Source organism: Trachypithecus francoisi, unplaced genomic scaffold, assembly GCF_009764315.1.
Source record: "Trachypithecus francoisi isolate TF-2019V2 unplaced genomic scaffold, Tfra_2.0 Lachesis_group7, whole genome shotgun sequence".
Classification (NCBI taxonomy): Eukaryota; Metazoa; Chordata; class Mammalia; order Primates; family Cercopithecidae; genus Trachypithecus; species Trachypithecus francoisi.
In genome coordinates this window covers 93854076-93880821 of record NW_022681472.1, presented here as the reverse complement: position 1 = coordinate 93880821, position 26746 = coordinate 93854076, and the positions used below count along the sequence as shown (strand labels likewise).

At 45.7% G+C, this 26746-nt stretch overlaps 1 protein-coding gene across 1 annotated transcript in view; it reads left to right on the top strand.

Moving 5' to 3' along the window:
- The window catches only part of COL22A1 (collagen type XXII alpha 1 chain), a 336220-nt gene that overhangs the window by 195782 nt on the left and 113692 nt on the right, over window positions 1-26746 (top strand). Inside the window, exons 28-32 of the mRNA XM_033202916.1 lie at window positions 3332-3376; window positions 3923-3985; window positions 4795-4848; window positions 19350-19391; window positions 22243-22275. Of these exons, the coding sequence (XP_033058807.1) occupies window positions 3332-3376; window positions 3923-3985; window positions 4795-4848; window positions 19350-19391; window positions 22243-22275 (237 nt within the window). The remainder of the gene's footprint in view (window positions 1-3331; window positions 3377-3922; window positions 3986-4794; window positions 4849-19349; window positions 19392-22242; window positions 22276-26746) is intronic.

The window sequence follows — 26746 nt, the reverse complement described above, 5'->3', positions numbered from 1 at the left end:
GGGTGGTAAAGTGGGAAAAATGGACCTGAGGGGGAAATGGAGGCTCCCCAGCATGTGACCTGGACAGGGCAGCCCCTGTGAGTGGAGAGCCCCCAAGTGCCCTGGGCTGATGGTCACACTTTGCCCAGGCTCCCTCCAGGCGTGACTGCTGCCCTGCGAGGCTTTTCTGCTGGACCGTGTGTGTGTGGTGTGAGTGTGCACGTGTGCGTTTGTGTGTGTGCACGCATGAAAACCTGTGGTGCTGAGGAGACAGTGGCCAGACAGGAGATTGTGGGGAGTTCTGCTCCTCTCACCCTCCACTCACAGGGCTCCCGCTCTACTGGGACATGAACTACTGAAACCCAGTGACCGGGTCTTAGTCAACTCTGCACCTCCCATTCGCTACCCACAGGCAAGCACTGCTTAGATATGCAATACAGGCTTGTTAGGTAGAGAATGCATGATCAAATTCAGCCCAGCCAGAGCACAGGAGTGGCCTAGACCCCACACAGTGGGGGACACTGACCCCGCGGGAGGGTACACCTTAGGACATCCATTTGCTGGCCAGGGAAGGTGCTGGTGGGCACATCCTGGGCCCTTATGTTCCCTATTGTTCCACTCTTTCATAAAGTGATCATTTTTAAAAGATCCAATTAAAACCAAGCAGAAAAACACACAGATTAAATTGCATCCAAGCTGTCTCCAGCACACCCAGGTTGACTGAAACTATGGAAAGAGTATTGCCAAGAGCCACTATGAACCTCCCACTTCCTGGATTCCAGATCCTAAGAACTCAGCCCTCATGTCCCCCAAGAATGCACTAGTGTGTACCAATGAGTCCCCCCATGGCCACTGACAGGCACTATATCCTTTGTATTTTAAGATTCAATATTGACGTTTAAATATACATCTATACTGATCCCCATGTCATTGAAATGTGATGACATGTAATTTGCTGTTTTTTTCTTTTTGTTTTGTTTTTGTTTTTTTAATGCATGTCCTGAGGTGGTTGTGCGTGTAGCAGAGTGAATCTCTTGGTCTTTTTTTTTTTTTTCTTTCTTTTTTTTTTTGAGACGGAGTCTCGCTCTGTCGCCCGGGCTGGAGTGCAGTGGTCGGATCTCAGCTCACTGCAAGCTCCGCCTCCCGGGTTCACGCCATTCTCCTGCCTCAGCCTCCCGAGTAGCTGGGACTACAGGCACCCGCCACCTCGCCCGGCTAGTTTTTTTTTTTTTGTATTTTTTTTAGTAGAGACGGGGTTTCACCGGGTTAGCCAGGATGGTCTCGATCTCCTGACCTCGTGATCCGCCCACCTCGGCCTCCCAAAGTACTGGGATTACAGGCTTGAGCCACCGCGCCCGGCCATCTCTTGGTCTTAAAAGTACTCAGCCACTTTTCAGTGTTTGATTGATTAGATTGAAATTCTATCATCTTTCAGAAAGGATCGAAAGCATTTATCTAGGTTTGCTGTTCTTGACTTCACGAATTTCACGGAATCAACCATTCCTTATGGTTGTGTTTTCTCAAATTGTGAACTGGCAAATCCTTCTGGGTTTATACTGTATAAACCCCACTTTCTTTTCAGTAATGAAGCAATCCATTCCCATCAAGCTTCTCATGCAGGGTTGTGTAGATGAAGGGGATTGATTATGACAATCATTGGGCTAAAATTACAGGAACCCTCTGGGATTACTCCAGCTTTTCAATCTATGTGTTTTCTATTTCTGATAATCACTAATGGTTGAAAGATTCAGAGAAACCTACTGCTTTATCTCATGTGTCATTTTTATTCAATTTCTAAGGCTCTGTGTTCAAAACATTTCTCTGGAAAGTTTAAAACGGAATTTCTGTGGTCATGATGCTTTTCCAGCATACTCTCGCAGTCCTAGAGGAGCCCTGGCAGAGGGTCTTGTTACTTTATTTTGACAAAACATCAACTGAAGATAAAAATTCTTTTCCAAGATGATGATGACTAAGTCATGGATGGCAAATTTGTAAGAGTCCACTTAGGGCGTAAAGCTGTCTGCAGGATGAGCGGAGGCATCGATGTTTTGAGGCTCACTTGGAGAATTCAAGAAGATACCGTTTCACCTCCATTATGCCTTTGGATTGGTGTTCACGACCCAAATTCAGGGGGCACTTCAGATGGTCTTCAATTTTTTTTTAACCAAACTCAGCCCCTTATCCTTTCTCAGCATGTAAGAAGCAACGCCCACTGCAAATGTGCTACTATTCTAGCAGATTGAAAGCGACAATTTGAGTGACGAGTATTTGCACAATTCTGGTTAGAGCAATTCTTACTAATTGTGCTTGTAAACATTGGGAATTGATGGGAGCATCGGAGTGTGTCTAGAATTTTCATAAGTGCTGACTCCAGATGTGTGACACCAGCGCTACAGGATAAAATGTGTACTTACACTAAGCAACGCTTTTAATTACTCTTTTTTTGTCTTTGTCTCTGATAAGTTGGTAGTTCTGGCCTTCAGTACCAACTGAGTCTGGCATAGCTGCACACAAAATATAGCCTGCATACCACCTGTTCATTCATTCTTTTGTGCATCCATGCATTCATGAGAAAACCACGTTTCCTTATTAAAATCTACACTAAAGGTTTTAGTAAATAGCATAATTAATGTTAGAAATACATTGTCATTCAAGATGCTAGTTATTTTAAAGACACATGGTTGGATAAAGATGATAGTCTGCACTCACCACCACCACCATGGCAAAGCTCTTTGCATCAGTGATGTGTGAGAACCTGGTAAGTGCAGCAGCCTGATTGATGCTCTTGGATCAGAGATAAAGCCCCTCTGGCCCTGTGTCCCCCACTTCACCCTGACCACACAGTGCTAATTAGGAACTGTTTTAGTCCCCCCAAGGGACTAAACCTGGGCAACATAGTGAGACCCTTCCTCTACAGAATTTTTTAAAAAATCATTTGTGCATGGTGGTATGTGCCTATAGTCTCATCTACTCAGGAGGTTGAGGTGGGATAATTTTTTGAGCCCAAGAGCTCAAGGCTGCAATGAGCTGTGACTGCACCACTACACTCTAGCCTGGTGACAGAGTGAGACCCTGTCTTTAAAAAACTAAAAATAAAAATGGGACAGTTCTAATAGTTGTTTCTTTTGGGGAAATCAAAAGACAATATGAGAAAGTGGATTCTGCTCTGCAAAAATGCGAAACACTTTGGTCTTCAGAGCCCATGACTCTTGGGCCGCTAACCATGCCGTATGTTTGAAAATTAAGGGTTGTGGCTGGCAGGTGCTGTGAATGTGTGAAGACAACTGGGGAATGGCAGTCATCTCTTTAAAGTGAATGGAGAATAATGGGGTCTCTTTTATTGCATTTTCAGGGACAAACTGGGGAGCAGGGCCTGGCAGGCCGACCTGGAGAGAAGGTCTGTTTGTTCGTGCTTTTATTCATTCATTTTATTCATTCACTCATTGTTATATGCTAGATCTCGTATAAATCATTTAGATGCCAAGAGGAATTAATCCTGGTTTTTGGGAGCTCACTGTATGTCCAGGATAAACTGGACATTGAAGAACAACTGAACAGATGTCAAGAGTGGTGGCCTGCAGGTGCTGGGGGCATAGGAGAGGGCTTTCCAGACTTGGGGACTATCAGAAAGGATGGTGAGAAGGGTGACATTGTTGCTGAGTCCCAAAGAAACAGGAAGGGTTAGACACTAGGAGAGGCAAACTAAGGGTTCCTGGGAAAGGAAACAGCTAAAGTAGACAAGAGCTTGGGGATGCTCCAGTGAAGAAAATTCTCTAGAATTCCCTTTTCTCCACTGCATTGCTTTCCATGTGATGTCCACTATGCCAGAACCACCAGAACATCTCCACTTCCTGGAGAGCAGGAACTGAGAGCACATGGCCTGCAGCTTTGGCCCCTGGGAGAGCCTTCCTGTTGACGCCTCGTGAATATTTTGTTCTCACAGGGAGAAGCAGGCCTCCCAGGGGCTCCAGGCTTCCCAGGTGTGAGAGGAGAGAAAGGAGACCAGGTAAGTGGCAGCTTCCTTCCTCCCACACAGACACCTGGCCCATCTCCACAGAAAGCAGCCCCCTGTGGAGTCTCAGTCCCTCGGGAGAGTGGTAATTTTGACTGGGTGAAGAGTGCATTTTTCAGTGTTGCTGGAAGGGACAGGGAAGGGGAGAAGACTACTTGGGTCCTTGAGCTGAGACAAAGGACCATTGCTGGGAGATGTCTCTGGAAAGGGCAGAGCATTTTCAGATGAGATGGATGGGGTCGAGGGGTGGAAGGTACCATCTGTCAGGGACAAGTGGAGAATGAGGTGCTTCACGCCTAACTGACAGGTTCCCCTCTGAGTTACACTTCACTGTGGTCACTTTGCTGATGAGGCAAGGACAAGTGAGAGAGAGAGAAATATATACACGTATGTTTTTCCAAAGTCATGTTGCCGTTACCTGGAAGAGGCAGGAATTCAGCTCGGTTTGGGTTCTAATGTTTTCTTTTTTTTTTTTTTTTGAGACGGAGTCTCGCTCTGTAGCCCGGGCTGGTGTGCAGTGGCCGGATCTCGGCTCACTGCAAGCTCCGCCTCCCGGGTTTACGCCATTCTCCTGCCTCAGCCTCCGGAGTAGCTGGGACTACAGGTGCCCGCCACCTCGCCCGGCTAGATTTTTGTATTTTTTTAGTAGAGACGGGGTTTCACCGTGTTAGCCAGGATGGTCTCGATCTCCTGACCTCGTGATCCACCCGTCTCGGCCTCCCAAAGTGCTGGGATTACAGGCTTGAGCCACCGCGCCCGGCCGAACGGGTTCTAATGTTTTCTAATTTTATCTTTTATTATAGGGAGAAAAAGGTGAACTGGGACTTCCAGGACTGAAAGGTGACCGAGGTGAAAAGGTGAGAGAAACTCGCTCTCATTCTGATCATCAATTATTATTAGTTGATTTTTTTTCTAAAGGAAGAGATTTTCTGCAGAATATACTATATATATATATATATATATTTTAATCAGAGTCTCACTCTGTCACCCAAGCTGGAGTGCACTGGCATGATCTCAACTCACTGCAACCTCTGCCTCCTGGGTTCAAGCCATTCTAGTGCCTCAGCTTCTAAAGTAGCTGGGATTACAGGCCTGCCCCACCACACCTGGCTAATTTTTGTGTTTTCAGTAGCGACAGGATTTCTCCATGTTAGCCAGGCTGGTCTTGAACTCCTGCTGAGTTCCTGACCTCAAGTGATCTGTCCGCCTTGGGTTTCCAAAGTGCTGGGATTGCCGGCGGGAGCCACCATGCCCAGCCTATACTGAACTTTTACATTTCCGCAGAATTTAGTTGTGTGCATGACTTCAAAACTGCTTTTTGAGAAAATAATACATTAGACATAAACCTCAAACTTCATTGTTCGCAATTGTAAACTTACAAAGAAGATAATAGTATTGGAGTTGACACCTTCATCTCACTGTCCATCCCTCCATCCACCCTTTTGTGCCTGTGACGCTCAAGCTCTGCCTGAGCTTCTGTCCTGTGCTGAGCGCTCGGCGTGGCCTGTTTGTGTTCAGCCTCTGTCTGAACACCACTGCCCCTTTCACAGGTATAACAGATATGGTTAGCCCAGGTGTGAGGGCAATGCAAGTGCCAGTGGAGTGTGAAGAACGTGCTGAGCAAAAACCCTGTGTGCCCTGACTCCTGTATCCTTTCCCCTGCATCGTTCATGAGCCCAACGTGTCACTGCTTGTGTGGTTGACCCAGGAGCCAGCCTGAGTCAAGGCAGACTCTGTCTAAATCAAGGGGGCATCATTGCATTTGCGGAGCCCTACTGTGTGCCCTAAAGTGCACAGAGAGGCTTCGTCGGCATTGTCTTCTGGGCATATACCATGTCCGTTAGGAGCAGCACAATCAAAATGGACAGTGGAAGAGAATTCAATGACAGAGTCATTGCAGGCTGTGGACAGTGCTCAGGGAAGCCGATGGGATGCGGCCATACCCTCCAGGGCTAGGAACAGCAAGAGTGGGAAAGGACCAGAGGAGGGAGCTGTCCCAGAATCCAGGGAGGCTGGCAGCCATAGAAAGAGCCTGGCAGTCATTCTGGGCAGAAAAGCAGGCAAAACCAGCTCCCCTGGCCTGACATCCTCAGCATCTCGTCCGGTCCTTCTCTGTCCTCTCCATCTCCTGCCAGACCACTGGGAATCAGGGGACGAGGTCGATGAGACCATTGAGGTTGCCTCCTGGGTTGGAGAAAGGAACAGGGGTGGATATAAAGGGACAAACAGAAAACAGCCACTGGTATCCATAAGCATGTTTTGCACATGAAAAGAGCTGAGAACAGAGAGATTTTGATGCCTGCCTAACCTGCACAACCACAGGTGGAGCTGCATGGCCAGCCCGGCCCACAGGGTCTGACTGATCGCTTTGGAGGGAGACTTCAGACCACCACTTGCCTTTAGCAACATGTAGGCAGGTTCAAGGAGGAAGAATGCACTTTTTAAATCACAGTGTAATCTCGCCCGCCTTCTTTTACAAAAACAGGATGGAGAAGATGATGAACCCTAATTTGGCACAGGTGGTCTGGGAAAGAACGTCCCTTACTATTTTCACCTCCTAAGGAATCAGATCCCTGGTCCCAGCCCCTTCTTAGAGGAGCAGCCCCCACTCAGAAGCCAAGCAAGCACCCAGGATAGTGCCTGGTCTAGAGAGCCACATAGGTGCTTCATCTATAATAGTTCAACTCATGTCAAAGCTCCAGAGAAACCTGTGCTGATCAGAAAACAGAAGGGAATTTTTATAGACCCGCTTGGTGAGACAACTGCAGTTGGCGTGAACCCCTATGACAGGCGCACTCCTAGGGTGTGATGAGATTTTGTTGTGGATGGAGTCGGGTTGGGTGGGGGTTTAGACTGGAGTCAGCATGTGGCCCTCAGCCAGGATTTGGTCAGAACTTGTCCACTGGCAAATCGCTGATTAGTCTGACACACGTGTGAGCTGTTGCCGAAACCGCACATGTGTGAGATGTTTGTCCCTGGTCTTATTTGTCTGGAACACAAGATCCTTTGTTAAAGCAGCGTGAGCTTGAACGGTATGCGGGGAAGTCCTGGGTTCCATATACTTGGTATGTTTTGCAAGTTGTAGTTTCTTGAGTTTCCCGTTTCTCACTCTGGTGATCTTCATAATGATGAACTATGACGTCATTTCTGTCTTAACCCCCAGTTTATAGATGAAGGAACTAAGGCATAGAGAGGTGTGTTGTCTTACCCACACTCACAGAACCAAATCCTGGCTGGGACCACATGCTGACTGCGGTCTAAAGCACGCCCCCCGACCCCATCCACGACAAAACCTCATCACACCCCGAGTCCACCAGACAAAGGGGGTTCACACAACTGCAGTTCGTCAGCCAAAGGGCTCTCTTGCCAAGCAGGTCTCTAAAAATTCCACTATGTTTTCTGCTCAGGCCTACAGAGTGAGGGTGGGTGTGAGTCCAGACAGTTGCATTCTAAAATACATGCTTTTGACCACAATGACTAACATCTTTCTACTAGATTCTAACTTTTGCTTCTAGTTCTTACCCTTTCACCAAAGATATATCCATTTGCTCTGACAGTCATTGTCTAAGAGGACTGATAGGACTTGCCTTCTGCTGATAGAACATGTACCCTCTGCTGATAGAACACGTACCCTCTGCTGGTAGAACATGTACCCTCTGCAGGTAGAACACTTAACCTCTGCTGATATAACCCTCACCCTCTGCTGGTAGAACCCTCACCCTCTGCTGGTAGAACCCTCATTCTCTGCTGGTAGAACCCTCACTCTATGCTGGTAGAACCCTCACTCTCTGTTAGTAGAACACTTACCCACTGCAGATAGAACCCTTACTCTGTGCTGGTAGAACCCTTACCCTCTGCTGATAGAACATGTACCCTCTGCTGATAGAACACATACCCTCTGCTGGTAGAACACGTACCCTCTGCTGATAGAACACGTACCCTCTGCTGATATAACCCTTACCCTCTGCTGGTAGAACCCTCAGTCTCTATTGGTAGAACACTTACCCGCTGCTGATAGAACCCTTACTCTGTGCTGGTAGAACCCTCACCCTCTGCTGGTAGAACCCTCACTCTCTGCTGGTAGAACCCTCACTCTCTGTTGGTAGAACCATCACTCTCTGTTGGTAGAACATTTACCCACTGCTCATAGAACCCTACTCTGTGCTGGTAGAACCCTTACCCTCTGCTGATAGAACACGTACCCTTTGCTGATAGAACATGTACCCTCTGCTGGTAGAACACATACCCCCAGCTAACAGATGTTGATAGAACCCTTACCCTCTACCAGGCCATCATGAAGAAAATGACAATGAACAAGACATGGCCTAGCATTTAGGGATCTCAGGCTCTACAGGGGGTACAGGCATGGACAGGGTTGGGAGTCCCACCCTGAGTAAGACACTGTACCAGGCGTTTGCTTTTCTTGCTGTTTCGTGCTCAGCCTCTGATCAAATGCAGCTCTAGTTCCACAGCAACTTTATAAATACCCGCCCCAAACCCCTCTTAGGAGTTTATGTGTGCATGCCTGCAGCTTAGTGGAAAGAGCACCATTCTTGGAGCCATAATGCTGGCCTGGAGTATGGTCCTGGTTCTACCTGCTGTGTGGCATCTTCCCTGACCTTCCTGTGCCTTGGTTTGCCAGCCCAACAATGAGCCTCTGGGTTGTTAAAGAGCATAAGGATTTCCTGTTGTGGATGACTTGTGGCAGGCTCACCGAGGACTGTCCTGAGCACCGTCTGTGTAGGGACATAGGTAATCTCAGGCCAACCCTGTGAAGGGTTGCTGCTGTCAACAACATCCCCACTTGATAGATGAGGAAACCAAGGCACAGAAAAGCTAAATCGCTTGCCCAGAGCTGCATGAATAGAGGTTTAGAGCCAAGATATGAACCCTGCCAGTGCACATGGAAAGTCCTGGGTCTTAGCACACAATGCCACACCCTAGGCCTGCCCTGGGGCTGCCTCAGGAGGAATGACGCCCACACAGCCACAGGGGTCTTGCATCCTTCCTCCTCCTGCATGATGCTTTTCAGGGTGCCCCATTCTCCCAAGTTTACTTTCTCCCCTCCAATTTCCAGCTCTCTTTCTGCGCTGGTGCTTTCTGGGCTCCAGGCAGTGCCTCCCATCCCCCTTCTCTGGGGCTGGAGGCTGAGGACTTTACTCAAGGCAGACTTGTGGTCTATAAATAGAGAGCCCAGAGTGGAAAAGGCTCTGCCTCGGTAAGCCATTCAAGCCTGCTGCTGCCGTGGACTTTTCAGAAATGCAATTTCTATTTGAGAAACTCATTTCCAGAATGCAAAGGCTTAGCGAGACCATAAAGCCCCTTTGATTACTTGGACAGAATTGCCAGGGCCATGGCAGTCACATTCAAGCGTCCAAAGAATCTAGTTTGCCTTTCTTTTCCTCCAGAGAAATATGTGATAATTGACAATTTTGGTCAGAAAATCCAAAAGACATTAAAGCAACATTGCCCTCTTCTGACTATGCCTTGCCTGTCTCTGCCTCTGCTTTTCCCTTCACGTCCCCTGCTCTTCCCCATTACTGGCACTTAGGCCCACAGCATCAGGGAAGTGTGTGTCTGATCAGACAGGTGTGTCTGATGCCCCTGTCCCATCAAGGGGTGCTGACAGTCAAACACCTCATGGAGGAGCTGGGATTAGAACCCAGGCCTGTTGCATTAACCCTAACACCCATTGATCCTTCTTAGTCAAGCCTCTTTTCCAAAGGCAGAGAGCGCCCATGGGTCTACCTGCTCCAGCTCGCTGTTCTTCCCTTGCCCACAGCCCTCATGATGAGGAGGCTGTTTCCAAAAGGCAGTCTTCATGCCCTCAGGGTGAGAGACACATCTCTCCTCCAGCCCTCTTCTCATTGATACCCGTTCATGCATTCAACTGGGAAAACACTTAACTTTGATCATTTGGACATTTTAATTGAGAGTAAATTGATTTAGATGAGATTGGTTCTGGAGCTTGAGTTCAACAATGTCAGGAAGAGAATTGGGTAAAATCAAATAATCCACAGTAACACCAAGAAAGTGCTTTTCTTTCGGAAACTACTGGAACTTTAATCAGAGCAACACCACACAATTGTAAAGGGCATGCATTCTGAGCTTAAAACCAGGCTCAGTCATTTGCAGAATGTGTGACTTAGGGCAGGTTCATTGATGTTTTTATGCCTCTTCATCTGTGAAATGGAGATATATACATACATTATGGGCATTGCTACAAAGATGAAATGCATTCACACATGTAAACTACTTAAACCAGGAGCTGGAATCAAATGCTAAGTAACAATAGAAATAATGGTAGAAAAGGATACAACATTTTATAATTATATTATTGTTGTTGACTGAGGGCGAACTTGTCCCTCTCTAAGCCAGCTTTATTCATACATTTATGTATTTCATAACCATATTTAGAAGGCTTGCAATAGAGCCAGTCCTGGACTGGTTTGAGAAATGGATCTAGATATAGACACCTGTCCCCTGGGACCATGTGGCACACATGAAATGACAGGCTTTGGAAACTGTATTCACTCACCGTGGGCAGTCTTGTGTGGAGCAGCTCAGTGACGTCCTTTCCTCGGGCCAGATGCAATAACAGCATACTGCTTATGGTCTCACTCAATCTCTGTGCCATGCTGTGAGCTGTATGTATTATCACCATCATTGTTCTGCAAAGAGAAAACATGCCAAATTAAGTAAAATAATTTATGAAATGGTATAGTTAGGTTTCCAGCTCAGGTGATTCAACTCCCAAGCCTGTGTTGCTTATAGGAATGTAACACTGTTCCCCCCAGGTTCCTGAGTAGAGTCCACTCCTTCAGTGGGGTGGGGCAGGGCCCACTGGCATCCCTAAGACAGCTGGCCTTCAAATGTGTCATTGTGCTCAGGGCACGTGTGTGGGAATGTTTGCTGTAACAAATCAACATTAGTTGTGATTGCAATCAGAGAAAAACCACATAAATGTCATCAACAGGAAGATGGATAAGAAATAACTTTATTACCATTTTTTAGTTATACTTTAAGTTCTAGGGTACATGTGCACAACATGCAGGTTTGTTACATATGTGTACACATGCCATGTTGGTGTACTGCACCCATTAACTTATCATTTACATCAGGTATATCTCTTAATGCTATCCCTACCCCTTCCCCCTACCCCACGACAGGCCCCGGTGCCTGATGTTCCTTACCCTGTGTCCAAGTGATCTCATTGTACAATTCCCACCTGTGAGTGAGAACATGCGGTGTTTGGTTTTCTGTCCTTGCGATAGTTGCTCAGAATGATGGTTTCCAGCTTCATCCATGTCCCTGCAAAGTACATGAACTCATCCTTTTTTATGGCTGCATAGTATTCCATGGTGTATATGTGCCACATTTTCTTAATTCAGTCTGTCATTGATTGACATCTGGGTTGGTTCCAAGTCTTTGCTATTGTGAATAGTGCCACAATGAACATACGTGTGCATGTGTCTTTATAGCAACATGATTTATAATCCTTTGGATGTATACCCACTAATGGGATGGCTGGGTCAAATGGTATTTCTAGTTCTAGATCCTTGAGGAATCACCACACTGTCTTCCACAATGGTTGAACTAGTTTACAGTCCCACCAACAGTGTAAAAGTGTTCCTATTTCTTCACATCCTCTCCAGCTCCTGTTGTTTCCTGACTTTTTAATGATCACCATTCTAACTGGTGTGAGATGGTATCTCATTGTGGTTTTGATTTGCATTCCTCTGATGACCAGTGATGATGAGCATTTTTTCATGTGTCTGTTGGCTGTATGAATGTCTTCTTTTGAGAAGTGTCTTTTCATATCCTTTGCCCACTTTTTGATGGGGTTGTTTGATTTTTTCTTGTAAATTTAAGTTCTTTGTAGATTCTGGATATTAGCCCTTTGTCAGATGGGTAGATTGTGAAAATTTTCTCCCATTCTGTAGGTTGCCTATTCACTCTGATGGTAGTTTCTTTTGCTGTGCAGAAGCTCTTTCATTTAATTAGATCCCATTTGTCTATTTTGGCTTTTATTGCCATTGCTTTTGGTGTTTTAGTCATGAAGTCCTTGCCCATACCTATGTCCTGAATGGTAATGCCTAGGTTTTCTTCTAGGGTCTTTATGGTTTTAGGTCTAACATTTAAGTCTTTAATCCATCTTGAATTAATTTTTGTATAAGATGTAAGCAAAGGACCCAGTTTCAGCTTTCTACATATGTCTAGCCAGTTTTCCCAGCATCATTTATTAAATAGGCAATCGTTTCCCCATTTCTTGTTTTTGTCAGGTTTGTCAAAGATCAGATGGTTGTAGATGTGTGGTATTATTTCTGAGGGCTCTGTTCTGTTCCATTGGTCTATATCTCTGTTTTGGTACCAGTACCATGCTGTTTTGGTTACTGTAGCCTTGTAGTATAGTTTGAAGTCAGGTAGCATGATGCCTCCAGCTTTGTTCTTTTGGCTTAGGATTGTCTTGGCAATGCGGGCTCTTTTTTGGTTCCATATGAACTTTAAAGTAGTTTTTTCCAATTCGGTGAAGAAAATCATTGGTAGCTTAATGGGGATGGCATTGAATCTATAAATTACCTTGGGCAGTATGGCCGTTTTCACAATATTGATTCTTCCTCATGAGCATGGGCTATTCTTCCATTTGTTTGTGTCCTCTTTTATTTCGTTGAGCAGTGGTTCATAGTTCTCCTTGGAGAGGTCATTTACATCCCTTGTAAGTTGGATTCCTAGGCATTTTATTCTCTTTGAAGCAATTGTGAATGGCAGTTCACTCATGATTTGGCTCTTTGTTTGTCTGTTATTGATATATAGGAATGCTTGTGATTTTTGCACGTTGATTTTGTATCCTGAGCCTTTGCTGAAGTTGCTTATCAGCTTAAGAGACTTTGGGCTGAGATGATGGGATTTTCTTTTTTTTTTTTTTTTTTTTTGAGGCGGAGTCTTGCTCTGTCGCCCAGGCTGGAGTGCAGTGACTGGATCTTGGCTCACTACAAGCTCTGCCTCCCGGGTTTACGCCATTCTCCTGCCTCAGCCTCCGGAGTAGCTGGGACTACAGGCGTCCGCCACCTCGCCTGGCTAGTTTTTTTGCATTTTTTTAGTAGAGACGGGGTTTCACTGTGTTAGCCAGGATGGTCTCGATCTCCTGACCTCGTGATCCGCCCGTCTCGGCCTCCCAAAGTGCTGGGATTACAGGCTTGAGCCACCGCGCCCGGCCGATGATGGGATTTTCTAAATACACAATCATGTCATCTGCAAACAGGGACAATTTGATTTCCTCTTTTCCTAATTGAATACCCTTTATTTCTTTCTCCTGCCTGATTGCCCTGGCCAGAACTTCCAATACTATGTTGAATAGGAGTAGTGAGAGAGGACATACCTGTGTTGTGCCAGTTTTCAAAGGCAATGCTTCCAGTTTTTGCCCATTCAGTATGATATTGGCTGTGGGTTTGTCATAATTAGCTCTTATTATTTTGAGATACATCCCATCAACACCTAGTTTACTGAGAGTTTTTAGCATGAAGGGCTGCTGAATTTTGTCAAAGGCCTTTCCTGCGTCTATTGAGATAATCATGTGGTTTTTGTCTTTGGTTCTGTTTATATGATGGATTATGTTTTTTTTTTTTTTTTTTCTTTTTTTTTTTTTTTATTATACTTTAAGTTCTAGGGTACATGTGCATAACGTTTATATCATGTATAACTCCCCAATGCAATCCCTCCCTCCTCCCCCCTCCCCATGATAGGCCCCAGTGTGTGATGTTCCCCTTCCCGAGTCCAAGTGATCTCATTGTTCAGTTCCCACCTATGAGTGAGAACATGCGGTGTTTGGTTTTCTCTTCTTGTGATAGTTTGCTAAGAATGATGGTTTCCAGCTGCATCCATGTCCCTACAAAGGACGCAAACTCATCCTTTTTGATGGCTGCATAGTATTCCATGGTGTATATGTGCCACATTTTCTTAATCCAGTCTGTCACAGATGGACATTTGGGTTGATTCCAAGTCTTTGCTATTGTGAATAGTGCCGCAATAAACATACGTGTGCATGTGTCTTTGTAGTAGAGTAATTTATAATCCTTTGGGTATATACCCAGTAGTGGGATGGCTGGGTCATATGGTACATCTAGTTCTAGATCCTTGAGGAATCGCCATACTGTTTTCCATAATGGTTGAACTAGTTTACAATCCCACCAACAGTGTAAAAGTGTTCCTATTTCTCCACATCCTCTCCAACATCTATTGTTTCCTGACTTCTTAATGATTGCCATTCTAACTGGTGTGAGATGGTATCTCATTGTGGTTTTGATTTGCATTTCTCTGATGGCGAGTGATGACGAGCATTTTTTCATGTGTCTGTTGGCTGTATGGATGTCTTCTTTTGAGAAATGTCTGTTCATATCCTTTGCCCACTTTTTGATGGGGTTGTTGTTTTTTTCTTGTATATTTGTTTGAGTTCTTTGTAGATTCTGGATATTAGCCCTTTGTCAGATGAGTAGGTTGCAAAAATTTTCTCCCATTCTGTAGGTTGCCTGTTCACTCTGATGGTAGTTTCTTTTGCTGTGTCTCAGGATACAAAATTAATGTGCAAAAATCACAAGCATTCTTATACACCAGTAACAGACAAGCAGAGAGCCAAGTCAGGAATGAACTTCCATTCACAATTGCTTCAAAGAGAATAAAATACCTAGGAATCCAGCTTACAAGGGATGTAAAGGACCTCTTCAAGGAGAACTACAAACCACTGCTCAGTGAAATCAAAGAGGACACAAACAAATGGAAGAACATACCATGCTCATGGATAGGAAGAATCAATATCGTGAAAATGGCCATACTGCCCAAGGTTATTTATAGATTCAATGCCATCCCCATCAAGCTACCAATGAGTTTCTTCACAGAATTGGAAAAAACTGCTTTAAAGTTCATATGGAACCAAAAAAGAGCCCGCATTGCCAAGACAATCCTAGGTCAAAAGGACAAAGCTGGAGGCGTCACGCTACCTGACTTCAAACTATACTACAAGGCTACAGTAACCAAAACAGCATGGTACTGGTACCACAACAGAGAAATAGACCAGTGGAACAGAACAGAGTCCTCAGAAATAATACCACACATCTACAGCCATCTGATCTTTGACAAACCTGACAAAAACAAGAAATGGGGAAAGGATTCCCTATTTAATAAATGGTGCTGGGAAAATTGGCTAGCCACAAGTAGAAAGCTGAAACTGGATTATGTTTATTGATTTGCATATGTTGAACCAACCTTGCATCCCAGGGATGAAGCACACTTGATCATGGTGGATAAGCTTTTTGATGTGCTGCCAGATTCGGTTTACCAGTATTTTATTGAGGATTTTTGCATCAATGTTCATCAGGGATATTGGTTTAAAATTCTCTTTTTTTGTTGTGTCTCTGCCAGGCTTTGGTATCAGGATGACGCTGGCCTCATAAAATGAGTTAGGGAGGATTCCCTCTTTTTCTATTGATTGGAATAGTTTCAGAAGGAATGGTACCAGCTCCTCTTTGTATCTCTGGTAGAATTCGGCTGTGAATCCGTCTGGACCTGGACTTTTTTTGGTTGGTAGGCTCTTAATTATTGCCTCAATTTCAGAGCCTGTTATTGGTCTCTTCAGGGATTCAACTTCTTCCTGGTTTATTCTTGGGAGGGTGTATGTGTCCAGGAATTTATCCATTTCTTCTAGATTTTCTAGTTTATTTGCATAGAGGTGTTTATAGTATTCTCTGATAGTAGTTTGTATTTTTGTGGGATTGTTGATGATATCCCCTTTATCATTTTTTATTGCATCTATTTGATTCTTCTCTCTTTTCTTCTTTATTAGTCTTACTAGCGATCTGTCAATTTTGTTGATCTTTTCAAAAAACCAGCTGCTGGATTCATTGATTTTTTTGAAGGTTTTTTTTGTGTCTCTGTCTACTTCAGTTCTGCTCTGATCTTAGTTATTTCTTGCCTTCTGCTAGCTTTTGAATGTGTTTGCTCTTGCTTCTCCAGTTCTTTTAATTGTGATGTTAGGGTGTCAATTTTAGATCTTTCCTGCTTTCTCTTGTGGGCATTTAGTGCTATAAATTTCCCTCTACACACTGCTTTAAATGTGTCCCAGAGATTCTGGTATGTTGTATCTTTGTTCTCATTGGTTTGAAAGAACATCTTTATTTTTGCCTTCATTTTGTTATGTACCCAGTAGTCATTCAGGAGCAGGTTGTTCAGTTTCCATGTAGTTGAGCGGTTTTGATTACGTTTCTTAATCCTGAGTTCTAGTTTGATTGCACTGTGGTCTGAGAGACAGTTTGTTTTAATTTCTGTTCTTTTACATTTGCTAAGGAGTGCTTTACTTCCAATTATGTGGTCAGTTTTGGAATAAGTGCCATGTGATGCTGAGAAGAATGTACATTCTATTGATTTGGCATGGAGAGTTCTGTAGATGTCTATTAGGTCTGCTTGGTGCAGAGCTGAGTTCAAGTTCTGGATATCTTTGTTAACTTTCTGTCTCATTGATCTGTCTAATGTTGACAATGGGGTGTTAAAGTCTCCATTATTATTGTTTGGGAGTCTAAATCTCTTTGTAGGTCTCTAAGGACTTGCTTTATGAATCTGGGTGCTCCTGTATTGGGTGCATATATATTTAGGATAGTTAGCTCTTCTTGTTGAATTGATACCTTTACCACTATGTAATGGCCTTCTTTGTCTCTTTTGATCTTTGTTGGTTTAAAGTCTGTTTTATCAGAGACTAGGATTGCAACCCTGCCTTTTTTTTTTTTTCCATTTGCTTGGTAGATCTTCCTCCATCCCTTTATTTTGAGCCTTTGTGTGTCTCTGCATGTGAGATGGGTCTCCTGAATACAGCACACTGATGGGTCTTGACTCTATCTAATTTGCCAGTCTGTGTCTTTTAACTGGAGCATATAGCCCATTTACATTTAAGGTTAATATTGTTATGTGTGAACTTGATCCTGTCATTATGAAGTTAGCTGGTTATTTTGCTCATTAGTTGATGCAGTTTCTTCCTAGCATGGATGGTCTTTACAATTTGGCATGATTTTGCAATGGCTGGTACCGGTTGTTCATTTCCATGTTTAGTGCTTCCTTCAGGACCTCTTATAAGGCAGGCCTGATGGTGACAGAATCTCTCAGCATTTGCTTGTCTGTAAAGGATTTTATTTCTCCTTCAGTTATGAAGCTTAGTTTGGCTGGATATGAAATTCTGGGTTGAAAATTATTTTCTTTAAGAATGTTGAATATTGGCCCCCAGTCTCTTCTGGTTTGTAGAGTTTCTGCCGAGAGATCCGCTTTTAGTCAGATGAGCTTCCCTTTGTGGGTAACCCAACCTTTCTCTCTGACTGCCCTTACCATTTTTTCCTTCATTTCAACTTGGGTGACTCTGACAATTATGTGTCTTGGAGTTACTCTTCTCGAGGAGTATCTTCATGGCATTCTCTGTATTACCTGAATTTGAGTGTTGGCTTGCCTTGCTAGGTTGGGGACGTTCTCCTGGGTAATATCCTGCAGAGTGTTTTCCAGCTTGGTTCCATTCTCCCCGTCACTTTCAGGTACATCAATCAGATGTAGATTTGGTCTTTTCACATAGTCCCATAGTTCTTGGGGGCTTTGTCTGTTTCTTTTTACTCTTTTTTCTCTAAACTTCTCTTCTTGTTTCATTTCATTCATTTGATCTTCAATCACCGATACCCTTTCTTCCACTTGATTGAATCGGCTACTGAAGCTTGTGCATGCATCACATAGTTCTCATGCCATGGTTTTCTACTCCATCAGGTCACTTAAGGTCTTCTCTACGCTGTTTATTCTAGTTAGCCGTTCGTCTAATCTTTTTTCAAGGTTTTTAGCTTCTTTGCAATGGGTTCGAACATCCTCCTTTAGCTTGGAGAAGTTTATTACTGATTGTCTGAAGCCTACTTCTGTCAGCTCGTCAAAGTCATTCTCCATCCTGCTTTGTTCCATTGCTGGAGAGGAGCTGCATTCCTTTGGAGGAGAAGAGGCACTCTGTGATTTTTAGAATTTTCAGCTTTTCTGGTCTGGTTTTTCCCCGTCTTTGTGGTTTTATCTACCTTTGGTCTTTGATGATGGTGATGTACAGATGCGGGTTTGGTTTGGATGTCCTTTCTGTTTGTTAGTTTTCCTTACAATAGTCAGGACCCTCAGCTACAGGTCTGTTGGAGTTTGCTAGAGGTCCACTCCAGACCCTGTTTGCCTGGGTATCACCAGTGGAGGCTGCAGAACAGCAAATATTGCAGAACAGCAAATGTTGCTGCCTGATCCTTCCTCTGGAAGCTTCGTCTCAGAGGGGCACCTGGCTGTATGAGGTGTCAGTTGGCCCCTATTTGGAGATGCCTCCCAGTTAGGCTACTTGGGGGTCAGGGACCCACTTGAGGAGGCAGTCTCTCTGTTCTCAGATCTCAAACTCCACGCTGGGAGAACCACTACTCTCTTCAAAGCTGTCAGACAGGGATGTTTAAGTCTGCAGAAGTTTCTGCTGCCTTTTGTTCAGCTATGTCCTGCCCCCAGAGGTGGAGTCTACAGAGGCAGGCAGGTCTTCTTGAGTTGCGGTGGGCTTCACCCAGTTCGAGCTTCCTGGCCACTTTGTTTACCTACTGAAGCCTCAGCAATGGTGGATGCACCTCCTCCAGCCTCGCTGCTGCCTTGCAGTTTGATCTCAGACTGCTGTGCTAGCAATGAGTGAGACTTCATGGGTGTGGGACCCTCTGAGCCAGGTGCAGGATTTAATCTCCTGGTGTGTTGTTTGCTTAGACCATTGGAAAAGTGCAGTATTATGGTGGGAGTGTCCCGATTTTCCAGTTATCATCTGTCATGGCTTCCCTTGGCTAGGAAAGGGAATTCCCCAGCTCCTTGCACTTCCCAGGTGAGGCGATGCCCCACCCTGCTTTGGCTCACCCTCTGTGGGCTGCACCCACTGTCCAACAAGCCCCAGTGAACTGAACCCAGTACCTCAGTTGGAAATGCAGGAATCACCCGTCTTCTGCGTTGCTCATGCTAGGAGCTGTAGTCTGGAGCTCTTCCTATTCAGCCATCTTGGAACCCCCCTCACTTTATTACTGTTTACACAATAGAATAGTGTATAGTGATATAAATGATCTACCACTACACATAGCAATATGGATACTTCTCAAAACAAGGTTTTTATATGTCTGAAATAGTTTGTAATTTGGAATGTACATATGTAAATTTGTATATATGTATGTATCTATGAAGGTAGGTGCCGGGTGGGTGATTCTGTTGTCCGGGGAGAACAGTGTTAGCTGATCTGTCACAGCATAAGCAGAGTTGGGAGGAAGATTAATGGTTGTGGTTTTTCCATTTCTCCATCTAGGGTGAAGCTGGTCCTGCAGGCCCTCCCGGGTTACCTGGAACTGTAAGTTACTCTGCTTCTAATTCTTTCTCCTCTGAATTCCTGTGATATTGGGATTCATACTCCCCCTCCACCAACCACCACTACTTAGTTTTAAATATCTCCCCTACTGGGGTTTGCCAATAGCTAGACCCATTCCTAGGTCCTACAAACCAAAAATATATACACTTCTCTAAGAACCATCCTATGCTTATTGATTTATTCAGCAAAAGCCCAATTATTTATCAGAATGGGTGCTAGATACTGAGAATACATATCTGCCTGTCACATATGGGGAAACTGAGGTCCAGAGACAAGAAGCAGTTTGCCCAGGGTAAGACTGTACTACCATGACCCAGGAACTGGCCTTCATTCATCTGCCCTCTATACGTGTTAGGGTGGGCATGGCGAGTTGGTGTTGAGTATCAGTAAGAGCGTGGGCTTTGAGGGCACGAAGACCTGGCTCCCAGCTCTGTCATTCACCAGCATTGTGGTCATAGTTATGGTCTAACAAAGTCAGTTTTCTCATCTGTTAAAAGTATTATACCCAGCTATCTTGTACATATGGAGTGAACGTTAACTGAAACAGTACAAAATATTTAGCAGAGTTTCTGGTGCATTATAAATATTAAAAAGTTTAGAATCTAGTATTATTATTATTTATCTTACTTCCAAGAACTGTATAAGGGGGAACATTTTTCTTTTTTATTTTTTTCCATTTTAATGTTTCTTCCTGGTCTTGAGATCCTCTGTTTTGACCACCTGATTTCAGGGAAGTTTGCACATGGCTTCTTGGGCTGGCCCTGACCCTATACATGTATCAGGAGTTGGCCAGTTACTATCCCCCTCAGGGGATACCAGGAGAGGAGAGAGCCTGTGCACTCAGAAATCCCATTTGTAGTATGGCAAAGAATCTTACTCTGTGTTTTTCATCAAACAGAAATCATTATTCCACAACTCTGTCTCCTCCCCAGCAACACTCATCAAAATGAGACTCAGACATTCCATAAGGGTGTTGGAAGAAATTGGAAACATAACTTTAGAGTTAGAATTAGTCATATCAAATTTTTGTTTAAGGTTGATAACCTACAGCACTGGCAGAGGTGCAGAGCAGCAAACACTCTCATACCTTTTTGGTGAGAGAACAGATTGGGTGCACCTATTTGAGAAGTTACTTGGCAGTACCAATGTATCACAAAGTGCCTACCCCTTAGCTTAGATATTCCATGTCTAGGCATTTATCCTGCAGAAATATTTGTATGTGTGCATTTTTAAAAGCATGTATAAGGATATGCATTGTAGTGTCACTTACGACAATAAAAAATTAGAAACAGACCACACAATCATAAGCATAAAATTAAGTGAATCACAAAATATCTGTATCATGGAATTCTACAAATTGATATGCATAACAATATGTGTATGGTCTTGAAAAGATAGTGATATTCAAATTAAATGGAACAAGGTGAATTAAGTGGAAAAAATTGATTAGTCAATCACTGCATATTGAAAGATGAAGAGCATTGGCTCCCCAGGCCACCCATGTGGATGCCAGTTCCTGTCCTGACATTCACCAGCAGCTTGAACTTCATTCTGTGGTTTGCTTCTGTGTCCTCTAATTTTCTTATCCATAAGGCAGGACAGAAACAGATAGTCACCTCTTAGGAGTTATTGTGAGACCACATGAGTGAAGACCTGTCAGTGACTCTAAGTAACCATGTATAGTCGCTGTTACTATTTGTATAACTTGCACAAAGTTATATATTTCTAAACATTTATAATTGTGTGGAAATATATAGGAAACATTTAAAAACATGGTAAACTGAAAAACAGTGCCTTCTGGAAAACGGATGGGAATTGGGGACATGGAAGGCAAGGTATAGGACGTTCCTTTATTCCTTCTTCTTTTAATGTATTGTGATTTAGGACCATTATCTATGATTTTTTGTGCGTTTACTGCCTCTTTTGGGCCCCTGCTGGGACCCAGGCATCTGCATGGATCAGATCTGTCAGAGCTTGTAGCCTAGTGAGGAAGATAAACTAATCCTACAGTGGCAGAGATACACCTACATTGCAAATGATAGTAAATGTGATCCAGGAAAAGAACAAGGTGCATCAACAAGAATCACATGGGGACCCAGGTTATATTTGCATGGTGGAGAGGGAAGAGGGATCCGTGAAGACACGACATTTAAAAGACAGCTGTGGGTCTCCATATGACCTTAGTTAGTCATGGATACGGAGAGGACAGTATGTTCCAGGTGAGGGGAACAGTATTTGCAAAAGCTTTGAAGCTGGAGAAAGTGTGACACCTAAGAAGCCTTAAACACAGCCTAGGTGGGGGTGGCCAGACTGAAGTAGCCTGCAGGGGCCAGTGTGCCAGAGTCTTTGTAGTCTGGGCTCTGTGGAGCGGGATTTCCCCACCCCCGCTTCTCTCCCCAACCTGGTCTACTATGCAGCTGCATCGCTGCCTGATGCCCAGCAGATGGCAGTAGTGAAAATAAGACATTGTGACATGAATCCAGTGTCCTGGGCAGGGCTCTTTTGGACACCTGCAGGGAAGAATGTTTCTTTCCCATTTTACTGATGAGGACGTAGAAGCTGAGGAGACATGTCCAAGGTCACACAGGGTCTGGAGCTCAGGTCTTGTGCCTCCAGGGCTCCTGAATCTAACCACTATGCATTTCTGCCTTCATAAAGAAATAGCCAGGGATTTTAAAGGAAGATGTGAATCTAATTTTCAAAACTAATAATCGTTCCAGGAAGCTTTGGGGCTGTATCCTTTCACTTGTAAATCTCACCAAGGCAGGTTTTAAAAATGAAACACTGAGTTTCTTGATGCCCATCTTTCTAATCTCTGTGGTTTCCTTTTCAGACATCCCTGTTTACACCACATCCACGGATGCCTGTAAGTAGCAGCGGTGCCTCAGGGTGCCCAGCATGCCTCGGCCTGGCAGGCGATGTCTGGTGTGGCCTGGGAGCCTGGACCGGGTGGGGACTCAGCCCCATCGCGCTTGTCACTGTCAGGCATCGGGGCTGTTGGGCTTGTCCTAAAAACAGGTGGAGAAGGGACCTTGCAGGGAACTGGCGCCAGGGTCAGGCAGGACATTCCAGGGGCCTAGAAGTCACCTCTCATAGCCAAGAGCAAAGGCCAGGCCTCTCTGGGAAAAGTTAATTCTTCAGTAAACACAGAGAGAGGCTGGTGGTTTTGAGGAGACCAGAATTATTTGAGATGCCAGAACATGAGAGTCAGAGAGAGGCAAAGACCTTCCTCATGGATAATGGCAGTGAAGGAGACCAGAGATAGGGGTGTCAAGAGGGGACCCTATTCTCAGAGAGGCTGTTCAAGGGACTGGAGCCTGAGCCTGAGACGTAACCAGGGGTGTGCCAGACGGACGGAGGGCGATGCTGGCTACTTCCACACACAAAAACGCGTCACGGGAAATAAAGCTTATTATCACTGTGACCTCTAGAAACCTTTTTCCTCTCTTTTCATGAATGAGTCTCCAGAAAATAGGTGTTTTCAGGATCTCTTTATGCTGTTGGCAACACTGCAGCCAGAAAACATGACATTGTTTCTTTTGCTGCCTTTGATGCAGTTCTGCTATTAGGGCTTGACCTGCCGGACAGCTGAGAAGCTGGGGTAGATGTCCATTTCAGCGGTTGCTATCTTCATTTATTCAATATTAAGTCGATTCCATTTTAAAAGCTTAAAAGAATCCTGTGTGTGATGCAAAAGAAGGAAGCAGGTAGAGAGACTGAGTCAGGTGCTGAAATCACGGCAGGAGAAGGAAGGATTTTGTGCTTGAGAAGCATAGCGGGGAGGTGGGGGTGTCCTGGGGCAGCACAGACTTGGGGAGAAGTGGGTGAGAGACTCTGCGAGAAAGAGCAGGTGCACAGGGCTCTGGCTGTGAGCCTTTCCTGAAGGGAGAGAAGGCCCTGATGTGAAAGGAGCCCTCTTGTCACTGAGCTGTCAACCGTTAGAGGGCACTGCCTCACTGCCCACCTGTCCTTGAAAATGTTCCCTCTGTTTCTTCGCTGAGACCTAGTTTTCTCAATTATAAAATTGGGACAATAAAAATATGCTTTCAGGATTAAATGCAAATAACAGGATATTTGCACTTTGTGTAAAACATTTAGAACTCTGCTCCGCTCTGGCAGAGACAGGCACTCCCTGCATAAGGGCCACAGCCCCTCTCTCACCTGCAGGGCAGCACTCACTGCCTGAGGAACTCCCTTCCCTGCCCTGCCACCCTGGCTTCTCACCTGCTCTCGCAGACAGGGGCTTGGAAGGGCAGAGCACCCCATGCAGCAGCTCAGCTCCGGGCATTTTCCTGGCACTGCTGCAGCCAAGGCTCCTAACAGCCTTGAGGGAGTGGCACCTGTGTCCATCTTACAGGGAATGGTCCTACAGCTCAGAGGTGCTGGGGAGCTTGCCAAGAAGGCCCTACCTGCGAGATAGGAATGAGGGGCTAGTGTGTCAGTCATAGCGCACTGGATGGAGTGTCTGTACTGCCTTTGCTCCAGCTTGGGCTGGCTGTCCTGTGCAAGGGGCTTCCCATCACACTGCCTGTCCCTTCCACTGGTTGCCTGCCTTTCCTGGACCACCTCCATGTGTTGCCTCCCCATGCCCCTGACATCTGTGGGCCTCCCTCCCTCAGGTCCACCCTGAGCCCCTCAGGGTTGAGACAAGCCTACATGTCCAGCCTCTCCTTAAAGGAATTGCTCTGTAAAAACACAATTTCCAGAGCATTCCACTGGGAAGGCACATGAGGGGGCCTGCGCCGCCCTCCCCTTTGAGTCCCAGCACTGACATCCTTCCTGCAGGCTCTGCGTTGCTGTGGGAGCCTGGGAGCCAGGAAGTCACTCTCAGATGCAAACAAGGAAATTATGCCTATGAAAAAAAAAGTTTCATTGTGGACAATTGCCTGAGTCTCCCTGGGACTGTCTTCGTCGCCATGGCAACCCATGTTTGTATTGATGGGTTTGGAAAGTGTTATTCTGTTTGACTCCTCCCTGCTCTCCTCAGGCACCTGCCTTTGAGTCCCTGCAGTGCAGGAAGAGGCTGGGGAGAGAACAATTTAGAGGGGTGTTAAGGTCTGCTGCATAATGAAGGAAGAGAATGGAAAGGAGAAGAGGAGGTGGAGGGAGAAGCCCGACTCATTTTGTTGCCCTCTCTGGGACTGAGGAGGCTCCTGGGGATAGCTGGTGGCTGCACCTGATGAGGTGAGAGGGTGCTGGTGGTTTGCAAAGGACAGAGCAGGCTGTTTGAAGGTGTGCATATATCTGGGGTCTGCAGATGTCAGAACCTTTGCTGGAGGATAGAGGGACAGGCAGCCTCGTGCTTGGGGAAGGTACAGTGGAGAACTCAAACAAGGTTTTGTAACTGGGGGCTCATCAGTTGTTCCAAAGCAGCTGTCTTAGGAAGGCTCTGTCCAACCAGCCTGATTCTACCCCTCACCCTGCTAAGGAGGCTTCCAGGATGCCCAGGCAATGACCAGAGCCTGCAGAGATGATCATGAGTCCCAGAGATGGTGTTTCACTTGGCTGAGGTCACCAGGGGGCAGTGGGGAGGAGACAGAAGCCAGCTAAACTTAAGCATTCAATAGCTACTGATAGAACTGTTCCAGAGGGCTCCTGGGGGGAAGGTACTGCCTCCTGACTCCTAGGCTCTGGGGCAGAAATGTCTTGAGCATCTTGATTCCTTCTCTGGCCTGTCTGACCCCCCATAGCTCCTCACTTTGTCTTCCTGCCACTGCAGTCTCGTTCACCAACACTGGCAGAATGTGCAAGCGTCTTCCCTGTGTGTCTCCTGAAGCAATCCCATAAGCCCTTTTGTCTTCACACATTGTGTTGCCAGTGACTGGAGGGCCAGAAAAACACTGGCAAATCCCCACCAGGGGTAGTTTTCTAGGAGGAAAACATGCTAGAAATAATGGTATTATTGTCCGTGGTGAATGGGGCTAGACATGTCTCCTTCTGAGCTCAAGGGCGATGGAGATTCTAGGCAGAGGAATGAGCTGGCATCTGTTGAAACCTCCTCTGTGTTGGGCACTGTGAAAGACTTTGCAAAAGCAATCTCACTGAATCCAGGTCACAGCTCTATGAGGTAGACCATGTCGTTCCATGCAATAGGCGATGCTGAGTGAGGAAGCCAGCTTCAGACCATGTGGTGTCCAACTGCTGTACCAGAGAGAGGCTTGGGAAGGGAGGGCAGGTAGGAACCATGGCTGCAAAGCCTTTCATATTTGCATGGGCATAGAGAGAGAAAGTGACATGAAACCCTTAGTAGATAGTATCTTTCTATGCTGGTTTCTCCACCAAGTAAAGGTTAGAACTAGCCAACCTCAGGATCTCTAATGTAGACATTAGACTCTTTCTTCCGGATGCATCCAGGGTCCTCCCTTCGTCTCCTGCTCTCTAAAGCCGTGTCTTACAAACACCCCATCCATGCAGGACTCCCTTCTACACCCAAGGCAGATGCTCATTCCAGCTCTCTTTGGGCTTATCTGTGGCAGGGGAGCCCGACGTCCCCCTAAGCAGGCTGTGGGGATTTGGGACAGTAGCAGGTTCTGCTCCTTGAGAAGGGTCGTACACTGCCTTTCTGGGTACACGTGCTCTGGTTGTTATCTGCCTTCCTGGAGAACTCTGCAAACCCGTGCCATTTCTCTTTGACGTCTTGCCTCTGCTGCACCTTCTCTGTACCATTGACCTTCACCCTATGTGAAAAAGAGACCACCTGTTTATTTTGCAGATGTGGAAACTGCAAAGGTCATATGGGGTCAGTATGGGTAACTACTTTGCCCAAGTTTATACGGCCAATAAGCTGGAGGGCCAGGGCTCCCAAGACAGGCTGTATGGGTCTGAAGCTGAGGCTGTGTCCACCCTGGCCCACTGGCCCCACTCCTCTCCTGCACAGTGGCCCTTCAGCTGTGGAAACATATGCCCTTGAGCCCCTGGAGGGCTGCCCTCACTGTCGTCCCCCATCTGCTCGTCTTCTCCTTGTTCCATATGAATTGCAGGCTGATGATCACACGTCCCTTCAACCCTCCTGGGAGATGTGTTGGGCACCCTGGACGTGGCTCCCTGGAAGTGAGCCTGCCCTATCTTGGATCATTCCATCCTGGGCCCACCCAGGGCACTGCCTGTCTAGCCTGTGTCTCATCCTTTCTTCAGCAAAAGTTAGACACACCATTCTGGCCATCCAGAGTCCAGGGTTCAACCCCCAGGCTATCCCCAAAGGTCTGGGTCTCCTTCGTTAAGCGCCCTCCCCATGTAGAAAGGGGTTGGAGCTGGGCACGATGGTGAGGATCTGTAGTTCCAGGAGGCAGGTACACAGGAGGCTATGCAGGGAGGATCGCTTGAGCCCAGGATTTCAA